Source organism: Macrobrachium nipponense, chromosome 6 (assembly GCF_015104395.2).
Source record: "Macrobrachium nipponense isolate FS-2020 chromosome 6, ASM1510439v2, whole genome shotgun sequence".
Classification (NCBI taxonomy): Eukaryota; Metazoa; Arthropoda; class Malacostraca; order Decapoda; family Palaemonidae; genus Macrobrachium; species Macrobrachium nipponense.
The window spans coordinates 131,990,503-132,014,034 of NC_061108.1; the positions used below are offsets into that span (position 1 = coordinate 131,990,503).

Sequence of the window (23,532 nt, forward strand, 5' to 3'; positions counted from 1 at the left end):
AACCAAAATCCATTGCATAAAACAAAATATTCGATCGAACATTCAAACTTCAAACATCCTTAAGACAGAGAATCGATCGCATATAAAATTTACGAAGTGCTTACAAACTTCAATACGTAACTATCACAGACGTACATACTCGTACATTACTTTCTGCATATTACAAATACACAGATGTAGCATAATACACATAACTTTCTGTTAAAAAATACATAGCTGTAGCACAATACACATAACTTTCTAGTGTAACAAGTACACAACTGTAGCATAATATATATGACTCTGAGAAAACAAAAACACAGGTGTAGAATATTATAAATGCAAGAAACGAAAACCGGCAAGTAAACAACAAACACACGAATATCAAAGCTGCTTATAAACATCTCAGAGAGAGAGAGAGAGAGAGAGAGAGAGAGAGAGAGAGAGAGAGAATTCCAGGCTTATGATCTGGACTCCGCTCCACCTTCTTTTGGGATTCACCCTTGACTCGAGTACGAGCAGACGCTGTCAAAAAGGAGAATAAATATACTTGAAGACACGAAAAAGGAGAAAGGAATACAAGTGGAAGGGCGGCTATAAAATAGCAGAGGGCGTTTGTTTACGTATATATATGCGTGTGTGTACATTAATAATACCTCCTATCACACACATATAATAAATAAATAAATAAATAAACACATAATATATATAATATGTGTGTTTTTTAACAATCAGCTGAGACGTTTCTTTTATACTGGTGGAGTATGTCGTTTGTAAGCATATATTATATATTTTGTTTTATAGATATATATATATATATATATATATATATATATGTATTATATATATATATATATATATATATATATATATATGAATATATATATATATATATATATCATATATATATATATATATTATGTGTGTGTGTGTGTGGTATACACACATATATACGTACAGTATACACAAGTCATCACTGAAATCATCGACCCCACATAGAAGATACTAAAAATGGAAACACACAAACATACATACGTACACATATATTCTATATATATATTTATTATATATATAATGCATATATGTGTGTGTGCGTGCGTGCGTGCGCGCGCGCGCGCGTGTGTGTGATAGATAGATCAATAGAAGAGAGATACATAAATATGAAAAAGTCATACTAAAACCAAGAGAACTCACAAGCCTCTTCCCATGTTACTGTCGAGATGATGAGGGCATCCACACATACACACAATACTCTAATACCAGGCAAACGAGCGGGGGGCCATTTTTCCAATGAAAGGATTACCTCTTCCGAACACAAAGGTAAACAAAGCAAGTTCTGTAACTACCTCTGCTACGACTTCGTTTGGATGAAGCGAAATATTATTCCATGGCACGTTTATATACATACAGATATATACGCATACAATACGTTAAAATGGTAGTAGTTAATTCTCGTTTAGTTAAAAATTCAATGGTCAATTTAGATATGTAAGCCAGCAATGGCATGTAATGTAAAATATGGAGTAGTTGAATCTCAATTTAGTTGAAAATCAAATGACTAAAGTAGATGTATACGCCTGCATGGCTATACAATGTTAAAACGGGAGTCATCAGATTCTTAGTTAAAAAAAATATATTACTTAATGATTAATCGCCCATAAAATGGTTTACTTTTCAAGAGATTGATAACATTTTTAGGGGGATATATATATATATATATATATATATATATATATATATATATATATATTATAATTTTTTAGAACATCACATAAAAATTTTTTAAATTTTTAAATTTTTTAAGATTTTAATAAGAAACCTGATACTACCCTTGGCTACCATCATTACAGTAAAAAAATTCATAAAAATAAAAATTCCACAGAAGGACAAAGTTTTCAAAATTACAAACATTATATACAAGCCATACCAAGCAATATACGCCAATAAAACTTTAGACCCTTTCACTGGCTGCAGCGTGAGCAATATTTCACATGTGTGTGTGTGTGTGTGTGTGTGTGTGTAGTGTGGTGTGAGAGAGAGAGAGAGAGAGAGAGAGAGAGAGAGAGAGAGAGAGAGAGAGAGAGAGAGAGAGAGAGAGAATTTTTTACTCCAACTGGGACTAAAATCCATTGCAAAATCAAGCGAGAGAGATTCTGCCTCCGATAGATTAGAAACCCTTACAAAATCGAGAGAGAGAGAGAGAGAGAGAGAGAGAGAGAGAGAGAGAGAGAGAGAGAGGAAGAGATAGAGAGAGGAAGAGAGAGCCGGAGAGAGAGATCTCAAAACAAAAAAAAAAAAAAACCCAAAATCACTGGATAATCAAGCAGTTAAGACTGCAAAATCAGGGCAAAGCATCCACGTACGCGGTTAATAGCACAGTTTTTTTTCTTCGAAATCAAGCAAAGAGCAATTGAAAGGAGAAAAAACTGAGAAAATGTTCATACATTAATGTAAATAAATTAATCAAAATTCCTGAATTTTTATGTAAACATTGATAAATATCCATACATTTTTTTTAGAAATAAACTGATAAACATAGTGGAAGAAAAGATTAAAACTACAATGTACTTTTCAACTAGACATTATTCAGTGGCCAAGAGGTAAATATTGGATGCAAATTAAGTAAATACGAAAATGACCTGTTTTACAAAAATAAATATAAATAAATAAATAAATAAATAAATAAATAAAAATCATTAAAAAATAAATTAAAAGTACTTTGTCTTAAAATGTCACATTTTAACCTTGAAACCTGCTACAAAAATAAAACTAACACAATAGCTGCCCACTTGCAAACTCCTACTTATCCTTTAATCTCTAAGTATGACCTTGACCTAACTCTTCGTATCGGCTTCATTAGCGGAGTGAACTTGACAGATATGAAGTACTGCCTCTTAAGAGTTCAGAAGTTGAGGCGCTGAGAGAGAGAGAGAGAGAGAGAGAGAGAGAGAGAGAGAGAGAGAGAGAGAGAATACAGTGAATGGACGAACATACAGGACGGCGAAAATAACATAGACAACTCAATTACTAGATGACACAGGCCATGAAAACCAAAAAGGAGGAGGAGGAGGAGGTGAAGGGAGGAAGGAGGAGGAGGCGGGGAAGGGAAGGGGGAAGGAGAAGGTGAGGGAGAGGGGGGAGAGGGGAGGCGGAGGAGAAGAAGAGAGGGGGAGATAGGGGAAAAGGAAGGAGGAGAGAAAGGGGACGGAGAAGAGAAGAGGGGAGGAGAGAGGAGAGAGAAGGGAAGGATAGGAAGAAGAGGAGGGGAGAGGGAAAGAAGGGGACGGGAGGGGGAAGAGTAGGGGAGGAGAGAAGGAGAGTAGGAGGGGAGACGGGGAAGAGAAGGGGAATGAAGAGATAGAAGGAATGGGGAGGAGGAGGGAGGGGGAATGAGGAGATAGAAGAATGAGGAGGAAAAGAAAGACAGGAGAATAAATAAGCACTCCAAAAGGAACCCACAATTAAGGCAGCATCCATCGACGGGACTCACCGCCACCAAACCAACAATTTCTTCCCCGGCAAATAACACGGTGCCAGTCGGCCGCCCTCACGCCCACCCACCAATCCCTTACATAGGCCTGGGGATGACGAGAGAATAAAGGGTGTTGGGGGGTTGGAAGACTTCGGAAGTGTTTGTTCGTGATCTCGCCCGTGTAAAATACATATGATTTCGACTCTCAATCTCGAGTCGAGCTGCAAAAGGTTTATCTCTAACCATAAACATGTCTTGGAGACGCCAAATTCAACGCCATTTCCCTAGCCGCGAAACGGCTGCCTCGTCAAATAAATAACCGCAAAAGCGAGCATAGTTACGGGCATGCGCAGTCATTACGCATCTGGAGGTTCGTCTTCTTTACCTAATCGCTCTCGGAGTTCGTTCATGAGACGCGTCAGTGACGCCATTTCCTTGCCTTTAAAGGACATAGTAAGAACTCGACGAGTTTCGTTTTTAAGATTGCTGTCGTATATATATAAAGAGCAAGATCGAGTTACTGCGTCCAGTCACGGTCAAAACCAAGACGGAATCATTGATATACGGTTTTATCAAATGTGGCTCCTCAGTAAACTGATAAAAGACATGATGTGTAGGATACAGTGGTTCTCAACCTTTTTTGGCACCATGTCAGAATGTTATCCCCCCACCCCTCCTCCAAAATTGTCTGCCTCAAAGGGTGCATTCCAAATAATACGAAACAAAATAAAACAAACACACAAGCTAGCGGAGAGAAATCCCAGCGTGACCTCTCAGTAGTGAGGAGCGATGCACACTTAGTTTTGTGTGGTCCTAGAGCCCGTTTGAGCCCGCCAAACTGAAGTGACAATCGCACCCCCCCCCCACCCAAACAAAAAAACTCTGGTATTACCCCCTAGGGGAGAATTCCCCCTTGATTGAGAACTACTGAAATGGACGCTCTTGCTCTAGCGAGTCATTTTTTAAAGATTCTGCTACGCGTTGACGAAATAAGAAGAAAATGAGGCTGCCAGATCAGCAAATATGCAAATAAAATCATTAAAACAATATGTAAATAAAACCGGTAAAATACAGGACTGAGTCTTCCAAGATTTATTAGGGACCCTCTCAGAACTACAACGCCTATCACGTTTTTCGGGAGTGTCCCGGGAATGGACCCTCTTTTTCAGCTTTGCAGGCTTTGCTCAATAGTCAAGACACTGCTTCTCTCTCTCTCTCTCTCTCTCTCTCTCTCTCTCTCTCTCTCTCTCGAGACCAGTTCCTCACCTTTATTTTCTCTTCTCTTCAAAACAGGAATCGATTCGCGACTTCTCGATTCAAAATCCTTTCCTCGTCTCGGTATGATTCTCGAAAGATCAAAAGGCTTCAAAGGAACCTGAAGATCTAAGATCTACTTCATGTTTGGGAATGCAAAAGAGGGTCCTTGTCTCGCGACTGTGCTCTCTGAATGTTAAAATCTGAATCTGACAGATCATTTACTATTAAAAGGCCTGACCAAAGATGGCTGCGTGATCATCAGTCGATGCTGCGCAAGTAACTGCAGCATTAGAAAAAAATACAATATGTACGAACAGAATAATAAATTAAGCATGAGCGAAGGCAAGATAATAAATGTACATCTTGTTCCCAACTGATTTAATCGGAGAGAGAGAGAGAGAGAGAGAGAGAGAGAGAGAGAGAGAGAGAGAGAGAGAGAGAGAGAGAGAGAGAGAGAATGCGTGCGTGCCAGTGTGCCTTTGACAATATGTGCGTGACCACAGATTTTGACCATTTCCCAGAACAAGGTTAGCGCAATTAAATTTTTAACATAATTCGCGGTTCATCCCAAAATTTAAATACTAGCCATGCTAAAATACTAACAACAAAGTGAATATGTCATTTATCGGTAAGTTTAAAGGGATTATGGGGACAGTAGAAATGATATAACATTATCGATGACGGAAAGTTTTTCACTGGAAACATGGCTGGACGAAATGTTAATGCAACCTGAAAATTTACCTAACTTTCAAAATATATCAAATAACTACAATAATAATATTAATAGGAAGCTAAATTATCCTTTAAAACTACCAAAATAATATAACTTAAATTATACAAGAATGATAGCCATAGTAAATTATTATTATTATTATTATTATTATTATTATTATTATTATTATTATATTCAGCAGATGAAACCTGTTCATATGGAACAAGCCCACCAAAGGGGCCACTGACTTGAAATCCAAGCTTCCAACGAATATGTCCATTTAAAGGTAAAAGTATAAACACATGAAGATAACGCAAACAGCAACAGATGCTAACGCCGACGCTCCAAAACACCGAAGACGGCCACACTGGACCAACGAATCAAGAGATGCGCTGGAGAGCATCATCAAAAAGGATATTGGCAAATGACCGTTTCTCACGCGGGAACACGAAGAACAAGTAGTACCAGCCGACTCACATTCTGCCGAAAAGGAGAAGGACCGACCTGGTAGAGCGACTTGACGTAACAGATAAAAACCAGGGGAGACCGAACGGAAATCGAACCTGTATGGATTTCAAATGACCAAGGTGTGGCTTCACATAATGTAAAAACCTGAACTGAGCAGTGACTCATCGACTAGGTCTGGTCGGCTATGCACAATTCAAAGGTCTAAGTCAGCAGGAAAGAAACGATTTCCTGTTTTCACTTTCTACAAATACTGACAGATCATTTTTAACTCACATAATGACTACAGAAATTCATACCGTAGACATTCTTTCGAAACTAAATAAACCAGTCATATATTCCTACTTGCAAAAAAGTATTACTTCAACGCCCTACACATTATGAAGCTAATGCCTATTTCCTAAAATATATTTACTGACGCTAAAAAACAATCAATCATATTGAATATTCTTCATAATAAGTGCAACAATTTCTTTAGTGACAGCCATGTCGGATTAACTACGTGTATGTATGTATGTATGCATGTGTGTGTATATATATATATATATATATATATATATATATATATATATATATATATATATATATATACACACATTATACACATATCCGCAAGAAACATGTGTGCCTGTCAATCAAAATCTTGAGGGAAAAAACAAAAAACATACTTCTTCTAATAATAAAAACATTTTGGATCATCCTACGCTCCTCTGGACACGTCACTTTGCTCATACATTCTGTCGAAGCACATACGAATCGACTGAATGCGCAAGACAGACAAAAGATCTCGCCAGCTGCATTCAAACAATACGACTGACCGGTGAACACTTTGTGCATTTTTTTTATAGGTAATGTACTGAAATGGAGTTACGACCGATGTAATAACTTGGTACTGAAATGGAATTAACAACAGTTGTACTAACTTTGTACGAAATGGAATTAGCAACAGTTGTAATAGCTTTGTACTGAAATGGAAGTAACCGTTTTAATACTTAGTACTGAAAGGGAATGAAAAAGGATGTAATAACATGATACTAAAATGGACTTAAAAACAGGTTGCAATAACCTGGCACTGAAAAGGAACCATCAACAGTTATAATAACTAAACAATGACGTCGATAACAGATAATGTATATTCACGAGACTGACATCACTAGCTTTAAGCTATACGTTCACTAGACTGACATCACCATTATTAAGCCTAATTAAGAATTCGGGTCGGCCTCCTCCATATCCTGTGTTATCCAGGAATGACGTTCAAAACCCCTTCCCCCTTCCCCCGACACACACAAACACACACACACACAAACATTAGCTTAACTAATCTTTTCGTCCAACGAGCGTCCTCTGCCATTCACCCTTAGAAGACAAAGAGTTAATGCCTTCCAAACACGCTACATAGTCTTCGTGACAGTAGAAAAAGACCAAAATTAGAGGAGAAGGGGCGGGCAAGCTTCCTGACAGAAATCCAGACTTATCTAACTTATATTCTCCTAAAAGAACAGCGAGACACGAAGGCTGCTTTTAATATACCTCACGTGCCATCTTGCTTCCCCAACCAAAGGCTACAGTGGTTAAATATGGAGAACAATGCAACTTCTACCAAACAATGGCCTGAACACCTGTCTACTCAATATTTATTTCTTATATTTCATAGTTTCCTCCCACTCGGATAATCTATATGCTTTTAAAAAATTCCAGAACAATCATTCAAGAGAACTGATCTAAAACATAACTTCTATGCTTTTAAACAATACATTTCCATACATAAATGTCTACACCTATAAGTCATTCAACAGAACTGATCTGAGTCAAGAGAAAGATTTATTATTCATGAGATTTCAAGGTTTACTTGTTTATCTGATAACAAGCGATTCTGGGCCTATGATTACATAACTAATTACCCAAGAGGTACGTAAAAAGAAAAGTAGACTGGATTCCCTTGGAACCACATTAATGTCATAATGCTCACACATAATGAAAGTTCATATATCAATAAATAATTACACTGCCAATACCTATCTAAGAATGTAATTTATAAGCATTAACGTGAAAATCAATTGACAGTTTCCTACCTAACGTTACTCCAAGACTTTGCTAATACAAGATGGAAAATGAAAACAGAAATGAGAAAAGAAATATACGAATAAATAGTCACATTCAATGACATACCTGAATAGAGTTCCTTACAACACAAAACAATAAATTCAAATTCATTCTCTCTCTCTCTCTCTCTCTCTCTCTCTCTCTCTCTCTCTCTCTCTCTCCTCTCTCTCTCTCTCATACTCACTATATATATATATATATATATATATAATATATATAATAATATATATAATATATATATCATATATATATATATATATATATAACATATATACATATATATAGATATTAATATATATACACTATACATATATACATACATAATAATATAATACTATATATACATATATATATTATATATATATACCGCATATATACAATATACATATATATTTATATATACTACTACATATATAAAATAACTATATATATTATATTATATATATAAATATATACATATATACATATATAATATACATATTATATATATTAAATTTATAATATAATACATATATAACATAACAAATATACATATGTATATATATACATATATATATATATATATATATATATATATATATATATATATCTATATATATATATACCACACACAATAAACAGACGGCAACATCGCTATCTACTACACGTTACAGAAGTCTTCCTAAAACAACGGACGCTATCATTGTCACCGCTGCGTATTAATCAATCCGAGGGGGGTATATATATATCTCTCTCTCTATGCCCGGCATGCTTGTTCACCTGTTTCGAATGCCCAGCACGCACGCCCGAGGTCTAGGGGGGGATAATGATCTGGGTGTCCGGCGGATCGAGTCACCGCCACGCCCATAAAAGGCAGAGTCTAACAACGCCCTCCTAAACCTTTCTGACGCGGGCGGCTACAGCCTGTGGTTTACGGAACCCCGCTGACGTATCGAGGGACGTGTAGTAACTCTAAGGGAATAATGGGGGGCAGGTTACAGTTTAACAAAGTAGCCCCACAAGGTACTCTTAAGAGAGAGAGAGAGAGAGAGAGAGAGAGAGAGAGAGAGAGAGAGAGAGAGAGAGAGGTGTCAAAGTTTAACAAAGTAGCCCCACAAGGTACTCTTACGAGAGAGAGAGAGAGAGAGAGAGAGAGAGAGAGAGAGAGAGAGAGAGAGAGAGAGAGAGAGAGAGAGAGGTTAGTTTAACAAAGTAGCCCCATACCGTACTCCTTAATCCTACCAGAGAGAGAGAGAGAGAGAGAGAGAGAGAGAGAGAGAGAGAGAGAGAGAGAGAGAGAGAATTTAACAATGGCAAAAGCTTAAAGTATATGCATTCAACTACTAATAAAATGGAATTTTTGAAAGGAAAATATTAGGTAAACTTAACTTGTAAGTGGAAATGTCTCATCTTCCTTCCTTTTATAAAATTTGAACATACTTGATGGCAAGACGTTTAAAAGTATTATTCAACTCATGGTACAAAATATTTCTTGCACGGAAAAGAAAGGCAAACAAACTGTAAGCTGAATATCATTATGATAACATTGAAGATACTCGATATATCAATAGGTCCAAGAGGTGCCTAACCCCCCTCCCCTACTAAATAGCAAATGGTACCATTACAAACAAATTTTATCTATCCGACCATAAATAACACCATAAACTTGAAATCTTCATATCCAAGTAAACTGAACCACGCAGAAAAAACAAACAATGGTTGCAACGTTCAAGAATAGCAATAATACGAAGAAAAAGAAGTCAAAAGTAAGAATAAATAATGGATTGTGGGCGTATTTACAGAACGACATAAGGGCAACGAGAAACGTTAAACCTGTCACTTCCATTTACCTTTAAAAAATGTGACGGCAAGAGAAGACATAAACCAAACAGACAAGGATTTGTTTTAGCTTAAACAAATCTGAGGTAATATATACTTTTAGACCTTAAACAAATCTGAGGTAATCTATATTTTTAGACAACACATACTTCAAGGGCCAGTCGTCTACAAAATTAGTGAGGGCAAATGGACGCGATTTTCTTAACCTTAATCTGAAGGGAATGAGAAAGTTCCCCAGATCTTACACAGAAGGGAAAGACAGTTCCTCAGATCTTACACAGAAGGGAAAGACAGTTCCTCAGATCTTACACAGAAGGGAAAGACAGTTCCTCAGATCTTACACTGACGGGAAAGACAGTTCCTCAGATCTTACACAGAAGGGAAAGACAGTTCCTCAGATCTTACACAGAAGGGAAAGACAGTTCCTCAGATCTTACACAGAAGGGAAAGACAGTTCCTCAGATCTTACACAGAAGGAATGGAGATGAGAGTTCCTCAGATCTTACACTGACGGGAAAGAGAGTTCCTAAGATCTTATGCTGAAGAGAATGAAAGATGCGAGTTCCTCAAATCTTACACTGAAGGGAATGAGAGATGAGAGCTCCTCAGATCTTATGCTGAAGGGAATGAAAGATGAGAGTTCCTCAGATCTTACACTGAAGGGAATGAGAGATGAGAGCTCCTCAGATCTTACACTGAAGGGAAAGGCAGTTACTCAGATCTTATAATGAAGAGAATGAGTGTTCTTCAAAAGAGAATGAGTGTGTTTCTCACATCTTATACTGGAGGGAATGAGAGACCCTCAGATCTTACACTAAAGAAAATAAGAGATGAGAGTTCCTCAGATCTTACAACGAAAATATTGAGTTCCTAAGATCTTAATAATGAAGGGAATGATAGATGAGAGTTCCTCAAATCTTACACAGAAGGGAATGTGAGTTTTCCTCCGATCTTACACCTAGGGAATGTGAATGTTCCTCAGATCTTACACTGAGGGAATGAGAGAGCTCCTCAAATCTGAAGTAAAAAAGGAAGGTTCCTCGCACAATGGGAGTAAAGATGACTCATATAACACAAAAACAACAGATTTCCTCCAAGTTTATGCAGCACAAAGAACAGGAGCGTGTTGAAGCATACGAACAGATTACCAGCTCTCATAAACTTGGTCAATCAACTTTCATTAAGATCAACAGCTTAGCAACAGATGCAATATTTAAAAAAAATATTGAAGATTTATGTCTGTATTTCAGCATAACATAATTTCCATTGATCGGACAAGTCGTCATTTTACAACCACATATATAACAGGTTGTATTTTTACAAGCAACATATTTTCCTTGTAAATAGATACTAGAGCCATAACAACCAACAAATCGAAATGAATATTACCATAACTTTTACATTAATATGCACAAATATCTTAAGATATACAGGAGAGAGAGAGAGAGAGAGAGAGAGAGAGAGAGAGAGAGAGAGAGAGAGAGAGAGAGAGAGCTATTATTGAATGCATCATTAAAATACCGAAAGCGATAACTTCAAACAGGCGGCCAAGGTGCACCCAATTAAAAACGTTATCTAAACCCAAACATTACCGAAGAGGATATTTCCTGGAGTGTCTCACATGTGAGATACTCACACAAACCAGGGTCTCAAGACCTAGAACTCTCTCTCTCTCTCTCTCTCTCTCTCTCTCTCTCTCTCTCTCTCTCTCCTCCTCTCTCCTCTCTCTCTCTCTCTGTGTGTGTGTGAGAGTATACAGAATCAATCCTGATCGTAATTTAATGTCTCCCACTCTTATACGTTTGATAAACAAAACATTAAATTATCTCTCTCTCTCTCTCTCTCTCTCTCTCTCTCTCTGAATGTCCTTTTACTGTAATACAACAGTATATATGAAGATAAAAGGCCAGTAAAACACTTATTTGAAACGTTGCAACCATATATGTTCGAAATATATGGTTGCAACGTTCAAATAGTGTTTTATGGGACTTTTATCTTTATATATATATATGATATATATATATATATATATATATATATATATTGATATATATATATATATATATGAGCCCAATCTGAAATTCAACTAAAAATAAAAAATGTCTCCAAAGCCGGAGAGCAAATATAAACCTGAATTGACTCACTCGCTCTCACTCCCCGGCGTCCCGTACGGACAACCCCAATTATACAAAAACAAAACATCAAAGCATCGATTTATGAAATGAACAGCGGGCAAAGAACTCTGCTGGTGCAGCAGAAGCAGCAGCAACAGCAGCTGCAGCCTGCTGTGACTTCATGCCCTTTGGAAGGCTCTCTTCCAAAACAACTGATCAGCAGCGGTCGGATACGCAAACCCTGCGTTCTCTCTCTCTCTCTCTCTCTCTCTCTCTCTCTCTCTCTCCTCTTTGCGCTGCTCTTCAATAGAGTTTAAAACGTTTCAGTAAACGTATTAAGTTCATGTTCCAGTAAACGTTTACGTTAACTTCGTGTTTCAGTAAGTTTCGTGTTTCAATACACCTTTTCAGTGAACTCCATGCATCATTAAACTTAAAGGTTCAGTAAGTTTCATGTTTCAGTACACTTCAGGCTTCAATAAACCTTTCAGTAAACTTCATGTTTCAGTAAACTTCATTTCAGTAAACCAGCGAATTCCGAACTCCTCTTCTATTAGGATCCAGAATGTTATGAACAGAGCAATAATACTTTATTGCCAGTTGTCCATCCATAACCCGTAACGGTATTAATCATGTACCATTGATATGCTTCGTTTGATAACAACCACAATACAATGAAAAAAATAATGTTGTTGATCGAATGTTTCGAATTTCAATGAGCTGATATGTTATACATCTACATCACGAGCTTTCAAATGTTTTCTCTCATGCTTTGTAGAAATCGTGAACGAAATACGAGAGAGAGAGAGAGAGAGAGAGAGAGAGAGAGAGAGAGAGAGAGAGAGAGAGAGAGAGAGAGAGAGAGAGAGTTTTCCTTCATACATAAAACTCACGCGTTCCAGCTGATGTCCAAACACGCCCACACACTCACACACACTTATTGTACACATATACTCACGCACGCACACGCACACGCACACCTGACTACAACCAATGGACAAAATCAATGAAGCAAGGACATATATGCACGCAAGCGCTCACTCACACATACGCACTCACACGCATATATACACCATCCGCACACTAGCCACTGCCCCTTGTGACACGGGGTGAGAGAGAGAGAGAGAGAGAGAGAGAGAGAGTACATGCTAGCTGATCAATGCCACTACGCATGCCTCACACTCCCCCCCCCCCCCCTACCCCCCTTCTATGGAGTGGTGCTAGAGCAGAGGTATGGTGGTACATAGTATATATTATGACGTCCCGTCCTACGCTCTATTATTATGGGGGAAAAAAAATCTTTTATAATGAGCAAAATCGGCTGGTCTAACGCAGCAGTGGATAATATGCGAAAATACACGAAAAACGGCATAGTACTATTAGTGTTGCATGCATCAGCAACAAATACACTGCAAGCATCTCTTTGCAATGCCCAATATTATTACTGACGCGTATGTGAGTTTAAAATTACATTATTTGCGTTTAATATCACAAATCCATTTAATTTTTCATCATTCGAGCTATAGTACTGTAGTACTAGATATATGAGAGAGAGAGAGAGACAGAGAGAGAGAATATTTACGCAGGTAATTAAACGCTATTAATTAGGCGCTACGCCAAAAATAATCTTAATTAGCAGCGGGGCTTTGTAATATTTGCTACCGTAACTAACGACACACACACACACAGAGAGAGAGAGAGAGAGAGAGAGAGAGAGAGAGAGAGAGAGAGAGAATGTTTTCATTCATTACGGTAACTGACCTTAATCACACACAGCGTACACACATTTTCCACGATTATTTATTGATTAATGTTTGTCCATTATCTTTTAATTTACTTCCCAACAGAAGTTTATTTTCTTGCCTTACAGTACTTGCTAAGATTTACCATTAAGGTGGAATCATCAAATGAGGTGCAGGCAAAATTCAACGTTGCAGCCAGAGTCAGCCTAGATCATTTGTGGGTATAAACAAGAGTGGTGGGATATGGAATTATAAGCATACAGAAGGAAAAAGAAGATTGTTTGAATTGTGGCAAAATGATAGAAGAATTGGTCATGTAACAACCAACAAGAGAATATATAAAGCAATCGTCCTTTCAACCTTTCCTTTAAATATATAAAAAAAATAATCAGTTCGTTTACTCCTTCTCTTTTTAGGGGAAATTATTTGTAAAGAGAAGCCATCATTTTGCAATGATACCAAGGGAATACATCCCAATTGTTTTTAAGAGGTACAAATAAACACAACGTTTTATGGTAACTGTAAGTAACCTTTATTTAACTCATAATCCTCATGTTTTTGCTAACAGTTTTCTGACTACCCTTGAAAAGTCAGTAGCGATTTTACGAATACACAATCTGGACTATTTATCATAAATGCTTTGCCAGTTACTTCAAGGAACGAAACAATGTTATAAAAGCACCGTATCTACTACTACATTTACACTACAGAAACAGAATTCAACTCTTTTGCCCTTTAGCTAGTTTCAATTTATTTAACAATTTGTATAAAAAGCAAAGGCTCCTTTAATGCTATTAGATACTTATAGGTTTTAAGAGCGTCGGGTTTATTAATTAAAACCAGACCGTCTGTCCGTGGGAGTATATAATCTCCTTTGATTAATTTCGGGGTCATTAAAAACTGGGGGAGGGGAGACAGATCTGTGAGGGAAATCTAATAGAGAAGATAAACGCATTACCATTTAATCGCAACGTCATAATTCACTGCATTGGTGCTTTTAAATTTGTGATTAACATTATCAAAAAAAAGGGCTACAGAGCATAAAAATTATAAATCATCATCACGATATTATTATTATTATTATTATTATTATTATAATTATTATTATTGGGAAAAAACTCTCTATCACAAGAGTTTATACAATGTTCTAAGGGGTCCACAATGATAAAAATGTTAAAAGTTCGTGTATAATTTATAATCACTTTATAAAAGCTTTCGAACCCTTTCCTGGGTTTATCTTCAATCCCTCTAAACTGAAGATGAACCCAGGGAAGGGTTCGGAAGCTTTCATAAAGTGTTTATAAATTATACAAGAACTCTTAAAAAATTTTTATTATTGTGAACCCCTTAGAAGAAGAAGAAAAACAACAACAATAATAATAAAATTCGCTTAAGAGTATAACAAACTAAAGAACCTTTTCACACCAGGATGATGATGATAATAATAATAATAATAATAATAATAATAATAATAATAATAATACAATTCGCTTATTAATGAAACAAACTAAGAAACCTTTCCACCCCTAGACAACAAGATTCCCCCGAATGGTAAAACCACAGGGAAAACCGGAGCACCACCGCCATCAAAGAGAATCCCCGCGATGGAATCGCTATCTGCTGGCGAAAGCAAGACAATTCGGTTGCAATAACCGGAAGCTGCAGAAGCCAAGACGCCACCCTAGCAAGGAGAGAGAGAGGGAGAGAGAGAATTTAGGCCAAAGGCCAATCTCTGAGACCTACGAGGTCGTTCATGTGCTGAAAGGGAAACTGACGGTAAGAAGGTTTGAAAGGTGTAACGCAGTTGCACTATGAAATATTTGTTAGAGATGAAAGAAAGAATATGAATGGAGGTAAATGAGAGAGAGAGAGAGAGAGAGAGAGAGAGAGAGAGAGAGAGAGAGAGAGAGAGACGGGGACAATTGAATAAAAGCTTCCCAAGGAAACTGACATGAAAAATATAATCTACTTCTAAATCTATTTCAATAATATATATGTATATTCATGTTGTACAGACATATTTCATCCTATGGCCAAACTGAAGCTGACCAGAGCAGCTAACCATGAATGACTCATTACCTGAATGAGGAAGAGGATGAGATTGGTGAGGGGGAGGAGGAGGAGGAGGAGGTGGAGGAGGCGGAGGCGGGCTACAGCTCTCGCACTCGCAAGGCGACTTGTACTCCGGGGACTGGTCGACGGGCACCTTGTACTCGGGAGAGTCGGGGGACATGCCATCGCTGTGATGCTCCGTGTCGCTATGGGCATTGAGCATGGCCGCCACGTAGGGCGCCAGCTGTTCCAGGCTGAGGTGACCGACCTTCCCTGACCCAGGTCGAGATCTGGAGTGGTGGTGATGACATGCATGCGCGGGAGGAGGTGGGGCAGGCAGAGGCCCATCGGGTGGTCCTTCCGGTGTCGCAACGGGGAAGGGCAGGACGCCATTGTGGGCGTGGCAAGGTAAGGGAGTCTCGTCCCTGGCGTGGGCAGGCACAGGAGGTGGGGGAATGGGCACTGTGGGTGGTGGTGGCATAGGCAGTGAATTTGTGGGCGGCGGCGGCGGCGGTGGTGGCATGCAGCTGGTGACAGGTAACGTCGAAGGAGGTATCAGGGTCCTGGGACTGACCACGTGCGGCGGCACGGCCGGCCGCCCGTGGGGGGGCACCGTCGGGGGGATTCCCTCGGGGCTCACCGCCAACTTACCATCCACCTGATCAAATACGCCACTGGTGGGGCGTGACACACTGCCCTCCCCCATGGTATTACTCCCTCCTCCGATGCCACTGTTTGGCCGAGAGCCCCCGACGCTGCTGTTGGGGCGGCTGCTGCTCACACTGCAGCTGCTGGTCGGCCTGGAACAGCCGCTGTTCGGCCTCGAAGAAGGACCTCTGCTGTTCGGCCTCGAGGTCCCTCCTTCGCCGGTGGAACTCATGGTCGCAGCATTGGGATTCGAGGCAGCAGCAACAGCAGCAGCAGCGGCCGCTGCTACAGCAGCCGCTGACACCGGCGGAGGGGGCGGAGGACCCCCGTAGCTATTGGGCCTGGAAGTGGAGGAGGCAGAGGCAGAGGCGGCAGAGGCACTCGGGATGGTGTTGGCGCTGGTGCTCGGAGGGGCCGAAGGAGAAGGAGGAAGAGACTCGGGCGGGGGAGGGGGAGGGGCGGCGCGGGCGGCCTTTCGCAGGACGACGGGAGTAGGCCTCGACTGCCCAGGGGGCACAGACGCCGGGTAATGGTTGGGAGTGTCGGGGAATTGCACGCCGTACCAATTGGGCACGGAACCCGGGTATCCATGAGAGTGGGGCGGGAGCGGGGGCGGCGAAGACTCCGGGCACGGGGGCAAAGGGAAGTACCCTTTGACCAGGGAGCCGTGGCCATGCGGCGGGACAGGTGGGTTGGTCTCCTGCCATGAGGCTCTCTGCTGCGCCCACGGACGCAGTGCGGGCTTGGGCGTGGAAGGAGCGGCTCCGCCGCTGCTGCTGCCGCCTCCACTTCCACCTCGGGAGGAATTGCCGTTGTTGTTGAGGGTGTTGTTGTTGTTGTTGCCGGGATAGACAGAAGGGTTAAAAGGCACGAACTGCCACTCGTCAGAGTCATCGGATCCCCGTCGGAAAAACTCGTCGCGGCGACGCCGCAACTTAGACCGGAAAGTGTTCATCACCATGGCTTGATGAGGAACGTCTTCCAGGCAAATTCAGATGTTGCTGTTGTTGTTGTTGCTGTTGTTGTTGTTGTCTGTCACCCGCAATTCGAACACAGACCGACGACAATGACGAAGACGACAATGTTCAGGGAAACAAAAATGTCTTGAAATATATATATAGCAGCTCTCGGCGGCCTTTTCTCACAGACACACAACTCTTACAAAATACTCGATATAAAACCTTTACAAAAGTCAGATGGCTACGGTGTAAAAGTCGCTATAAAAATAGTTCTGCTTCGATAGGCTATGGGTCCTTCCACAGGGTGCGATTGCCTCTGGTAATAAACACAAGCCGAGGGTGATATGGATCTTCCTGGACGCTGTTGGTGGCAGCCATTGCCTTCTTCCTGCCCTTACTGGGCCATTGCGACCAACACTCCAACACACGGACTCTCACACACTAGGAAGGGAAACGACCAACTGCAAGCAATAGGATATGGTATCCTTCTCTGTGTATTGCCTCCTTCACAACTACGAATCTCGCGAACATGGAATCCACTTTCGCCTGGTCCAGGACAAACACCGATTAGTAGAAAATCTCACACGCACAAACACTTCTTCGATATCAAAAAAAGCCTTTAGTAATAAACTAATTTCAATTGTCTAAAGAGACCACTATATATATAATATATATACGTAGTCGAAGCACCTATGGGGGGGTTAAAACGAAGGTCACGGACGATGGCGAATGTTTTCTATATATAAAAAAAATTCCACCACAAAACGACTGACAACGATTTTGCTGTAGGGTTGAAAGAAAGCCAAGGAAACACCGATGGAGAGACAACGAACGAGAGAGAAGCTCGGCCGTTGCTTTCACTTGGGCTACCGTACTCGCACTGTGAGTGAGACTTCAATATGGACGGGGGCAAGCGAGTAAAGCCCTCCTCCCCCTCACTCCCCAACCCCGGTACCGGTAGGTCGGAGGATTGTTGCCACACGCTCCTTGCTGCAACAGCGGAGAAAGAGGAAGAGAGGGACTAGAGAGAGAGAGAGATTCTCTCTCTCTCTCTCTCTCTCTCTCTCTCTCTCTGTATGATTTACATTTACCCCCGTTGGCATTAAAAACACGACTGTCACCAAGTTGCTGAAAAAAAAGCATAAGCTCTACCCTAAACATTTACAAAACGAATAAATAAACAAACTGAAGGACAATATATATGACGAAAACACAATATATAGCTGGGAGTGAATCATGAAGCAGCGACTTGGTGAGAGAGAGAGAGAGAGAGAGAGAGAGAGAGAGAGAGAGTGTAGGGTATACGAGAACAGTAGGAAAGATGGGACGGGAGAAGGTAACAGGGAGGAAGAAGAAGAAAAAAGGTAAGAGTTAGGAATGTATAAAAACTCCTTCTTTTACCTCCTCTGTGATGAGACTATTCCCACCTCGGCAATGGTAATTCTTCTCACACCTTCATTACGCCCGTAATACGCTCGGCGTTACACGCACATGTTGTTCTTTGTTTATAACAAACTTCCTGCCACTTATTCTCAAGTGAATTTTCCTCCACTCATACCAGCGATTAACATAGTTCTTCATATTAAGTATCCATGCAATGACCAAGGCACCAATACGTATATTATAGACTTATCAATTTAGCTGATCTATTACCAGTGATTTTCTTGAGCTTTTTCAACTAACCTGCAATTCAGACCTTTTAAATTTGGTTTTCTCAATTATTTTCGTCTCATTTTTAAAGATACGCTTAACAAATTCAGTTACGTTTTATCCTTATATAGTTATGATCAGTTACGTTTTACCCTTATTTAGTTATAAAAGTGTGTGTGTGTATGTGTATGTGTGTGTGTGTGTGTGTAAAATAATAACCAACCGAAATATTAATTCGTGTGGTTAAACAGCAAACTTAGCATTCCGATCGATAAAGATCTGGGGAGAGAGAGAGAGAGAGAGAGAGAGAGAGAGAGAGAGAGAGAGAGAGAGAGAGAGAGAGAGAGAGAGAGAGAGAGAGATATGAAAAAAAAAAGCATTCGATTAAACCACCTGACAATCGTGATCGAAACCTTGGAAGAGCGCCCGCAGGAAATTGAAACCTGACCTATGTTACGAACTCCCGAAAGCGAAATCTTGGGATAATCTGCGCGGCTAATGGAAGGGAAAAGTAGTCTTCCGGGAGATGCCACCAGAACTATATATCTGAAGGGAAGAAGGCTGCGCCAGAATAAAGAGAATGGAACTGAATCGCTCCTATAAGGAAACTGAACGGGAAACTCTTCTTAGACAACATGCAAACATAAGCATTTGCTACGATAATATCTAGTTCAAAAGTTTGCAGTAAAATCTTGAGATACAGCTGTACAAGACTGTATGTGATATATATATATATATATATATATATATATATATATATATATATATATATATATATATACACACACACACATATGTATGTATGTTATGTATGTATGTATGTATATATATATATATATATATATATATATATATATATATATATATATATATATATGTACGCATTTATGTATATAAATATCATATACGAGAGAGAGAGAGAGAGAGAGAGAGAGAGAGAGAGAGAGAGAGAGAGAGAGAGAGAGAGAGAGAGAGAGAGAGGCGGGCCTTACTTAAATTCGAGAGGCACCCCACGAATTTCATACAAGACATATCACCAATTTGTAGGCAAGTAGCTTTTGGTCCCGGACGAATAAGATGGAAATATTCCCGCGAAAAAGATTTAAAACGTCCCTATAACTGGGGTGTTCAATTCTCTCGCTATTCCTGAGAGAACAAGGGGTCCAGGAATTGCCACTGCATCGAACACATAAGATATAACAATAGATAAGAAATGCCGTGACCGGACTTAAATTACGGAAATGAATTACTGGAAAAAAGATCTCGAAGTCATAAGGACACATCAAACATTTAGCTAGTGTTAACTAAACATATTCTACCATACTCTTTAACTTGTAGTTTCTAAAGCAAATATGTCAAGCAGATATTCTTAACATAGCACCTAATACAAAAACCTACTACAGAAAAAGAAAAAAATATTCATGCAGCCATCGAATAAAACGATATGGCAGAAATGATGAATTTAGAAAAGTTTTTGCATATCAATGAAAACAAGAGAGAGGCGATGGAGAATATAAACAATCAGTTTAGATTTTTATTAAAAGAGAGAGAGAGAGAGAGAGAGAGAGAGAGAGAGAGAGAGAGAGAGGAGAGAGAGAGAGAGGCGTGGGGGTGTGTCGATAAAGCATTCACCTGACGAATGCAAGAAACAAACGTGTTTACAAACGTACAAGAAGAAGTTTTTAATGTTTTTTTTTACAATCCAAATCCTCAAATGTTTAGCGTAATCAACCAACCGTCTTGACACTGGCGAATTCAGGCGAATAAACCTTGATTTATAAAGCATGGCTGTATTTTGCTACATCGTGGCATGCGAGCGGAAAGGATACAAAAGTTCACCGGAAGAAGCTAAGCTGTTCCGAAAATTATGGTTCATACGAGTTGCTCAGTCTGAAAAAAAAATAAATATATAAAATAAAATTTTAAATACTTGGTCATTCTACATTTCCTGGACTTCGTACTTACAACAGCGAGTTTGTATCCTTTTACCAGACGAGATTTCTAGTTAGTCAAGTTGCAAATTACCTGCACTGACTACTTCATTGTCAACTGAGCGTGTTTTCCCCCCGGAGGCCCTTTGTCTTTTGTTACGATATTCATTATGAAATACTCTAAGGTGTACACTTTTTTTTTTTTTTTTTTTTTTTACTATTAAGGATTTTTGCTCTGAGCTATAAGCCTTTGTGTTTGTTCTCTGATATTGTTGCAAGACTCATTATGAAAGCGTCCTCTCTCTCTCTCTCTCTCTCTCTCTCTCTCTCTCTCTCTCTCTCTCTCTCTCTCTCTCTCAGACATGATCCCAACTAATCCCTCCAGCACCCAATCTTGTAGTCGCACCATACTGAACTCCCCCCCCTCAACCCCCAACTCCAAACACAGACAATCGTACACCTCAACACCTCTGCAATCCAATAATGTCTGCTACCCATCCCTCTAACACCCTAGTATACATATACAAACAAACACACACTTCAAAGCAAAGGTAATCTTATATCTCCGAAAAAACTAATTATATAAAATATTATCAACTGCAAACGGTTAAATAATAATAATTTCTGAGAATTCGCATAATTCGTCCCTTTTTTGGCGAAAAGTCGCATCCCAATTATTTATGTTTTCGAGTTTTCCAGTCAAAATGTCACACGCAGAGGAAATAAACCTAAGACAACAGAAAATCTATATCTGTCCTTAGGAAACTTAATATACCAGCTACACGCTGTTGAAAAGAACATGTAAGACTAATAGAGAAGACCCTATACAATTTAAATGCCGTGGAAACAGCTGCTAATAATAATAATAATAATAATAATAATAATAATAATAATAATAATAATAATAATCAATAATAATAATAATAATAATAATAATAATAATAATAATAATAATATTACCAAGATACCAGCGAGTCTTGTTTTGACAGATGATGTTGAACATTCTAAGATGGACACCGGGAAGCTTAAACATTGCCAATAAAAATACCGAGTTAAAGAAACACTAATCAAATCAATCCGAGGTGGAAAAACAAACGGGAAAGAATATATAAGAAACAACGCAAACATTTTCTTCTCACTTGAACGTAAACATCAAAATTTAAAAGTGAAATTGGCCCCCATTCAAAAGTCAACAACGCAATTATCACAGGTCTTGACGAAGTTTGTGAACGTCTATCAGCAAACTGCTCACCAAATATATTCAGGCCTGGACCATACACAGAAGATCGTCCTAAACATTCACAGCACGAATGAAATATTTGAAAAAATGAATAAACACTCGTTTGACTCAGCAGCAAGGCCAAACTACTATTAATGAAATCTTATAAAAGCAGAAAAATAAATATCTCCATTTGCTATGGCTAGATCCATTAACAAATAATGTGATTGCAAGCACTTTTAAATGACTTTGTTAACACACAAGCAAGGCCAAAGCAATGTTACCGAAATCACATAAAAGGAGAAAAAAATACAAAATTTCACCTGCTACGGCTAAATTCAATGACAAATAATGACCTTGCAAACGCTTTCAAAGACATGACTTGTTAACCACTGAAGCTGTTTCCTGACATTGTACCCATCTATAATACTTAACAACTACTCTCCCTAAGAAGATTTTTTTTTTAGAAAATCATAAAGAAAACAACAGCTCCCTCCTCATCTGAAAGCAATTATTCACCTGATCGATAACAATCTCTTCCTAACATAATAAGGCTTTCGAGAAATAAGATTTCAGGTATCACAGCTAATCCACGAAATCGACACTATTTACCTAGACTCTCGACCATGTTAATCACTTCTGACTACGCAGTAAGCTCAAGGATAGCAGACGGGAGAGAGAGACCTGCAGGACCTATAGGCATCCAAGTCTTATCTTAAGATCGAGCTCTCCGAGTACCAGCTAATGGAAAAATATTCACACCTGCCAAACTATTGTATGGTGCCCAAGAACTAACCTGTTTTCTGTCCTGTACTTGTCATGATGATGGTTATAAATAACTAATAAACTTTTAAGAATTCATATACATATTTAAATGCTTGATTACCATGTCTCAGCCATATAAAAGTCAAGAGAAAACAATGAACAGTTTAAAAATGAACCTCGCACCTGACGTTTCCTGAATATCAGAATATTAGTTTTATCTTCCATTCATTTATATTTATTTATCTATCACCTTCTCCTATAAACTGTCTGATTTCCCGTTTGGAGCTCTCTTGGGTTTATAGTCTGTTTACTCCGACTATAAGTGTTTTCAGCTGACGATTAAAAGAAAGAAAGGGTTATGCAGTCTACCACTGAGCGCAGAGATACAAGGCAACCTTTGATGGAAACTCCACACAGCTTAAAAACATCTAGTGAACAACTCAGGAGTCACCATCTCCGACGACCTGAGCGTGGTTTATCCACATCAACGAGATCAAAGCAAACAAGTTGTGAGTGTTGGCACGGATACCGAGAACGTTCTCATACGGAGATACCAACACCTTGAGAAAGGTGTAATGTTCATTAGATAAATTAGTATATTGGCTACAGTTGACCAGCAGCACACTCAACAAAGGCTTGGAAG

General features: G+C 39.2%; 2 protein-coding genes across 19 annotated transcripts in view; both read right to left on the reverse strand.

Moving 5' to 3' along the window:
- The window catches only part of LOC135216228 (rho guanine nucleotide exchange factor 12-like), an 823,284-nt gene that overhangs the window by 279,753 nt on the left and 519,999 nt on the right, over positions 1 to 23,532 (reverse strand). The window lies entirely within an intron of this gene.
- Positions 14,174 to 18,227, reverse strand: LOC135216230 (WAS/WASL-interacting protein family member 3-like). The gene is made up of 2 exons (XM_064251382.1): positions 15,745 to 18,227; positions 14,174 to 15,346 (listed from the first exon to the last, which is right to left on the reverse strand). Exons 1-2 carry the CDS (start codon positions 17,324 to 17,326, stop codon positions 15,279 to 15,281), a joined length of 1,650 nt encoding a protein of 549 aa, XP_064107452.1. The 5' UTR covers positions 17,327 to 18,227; the 3' UTR covers positions 14,174 to 15,278.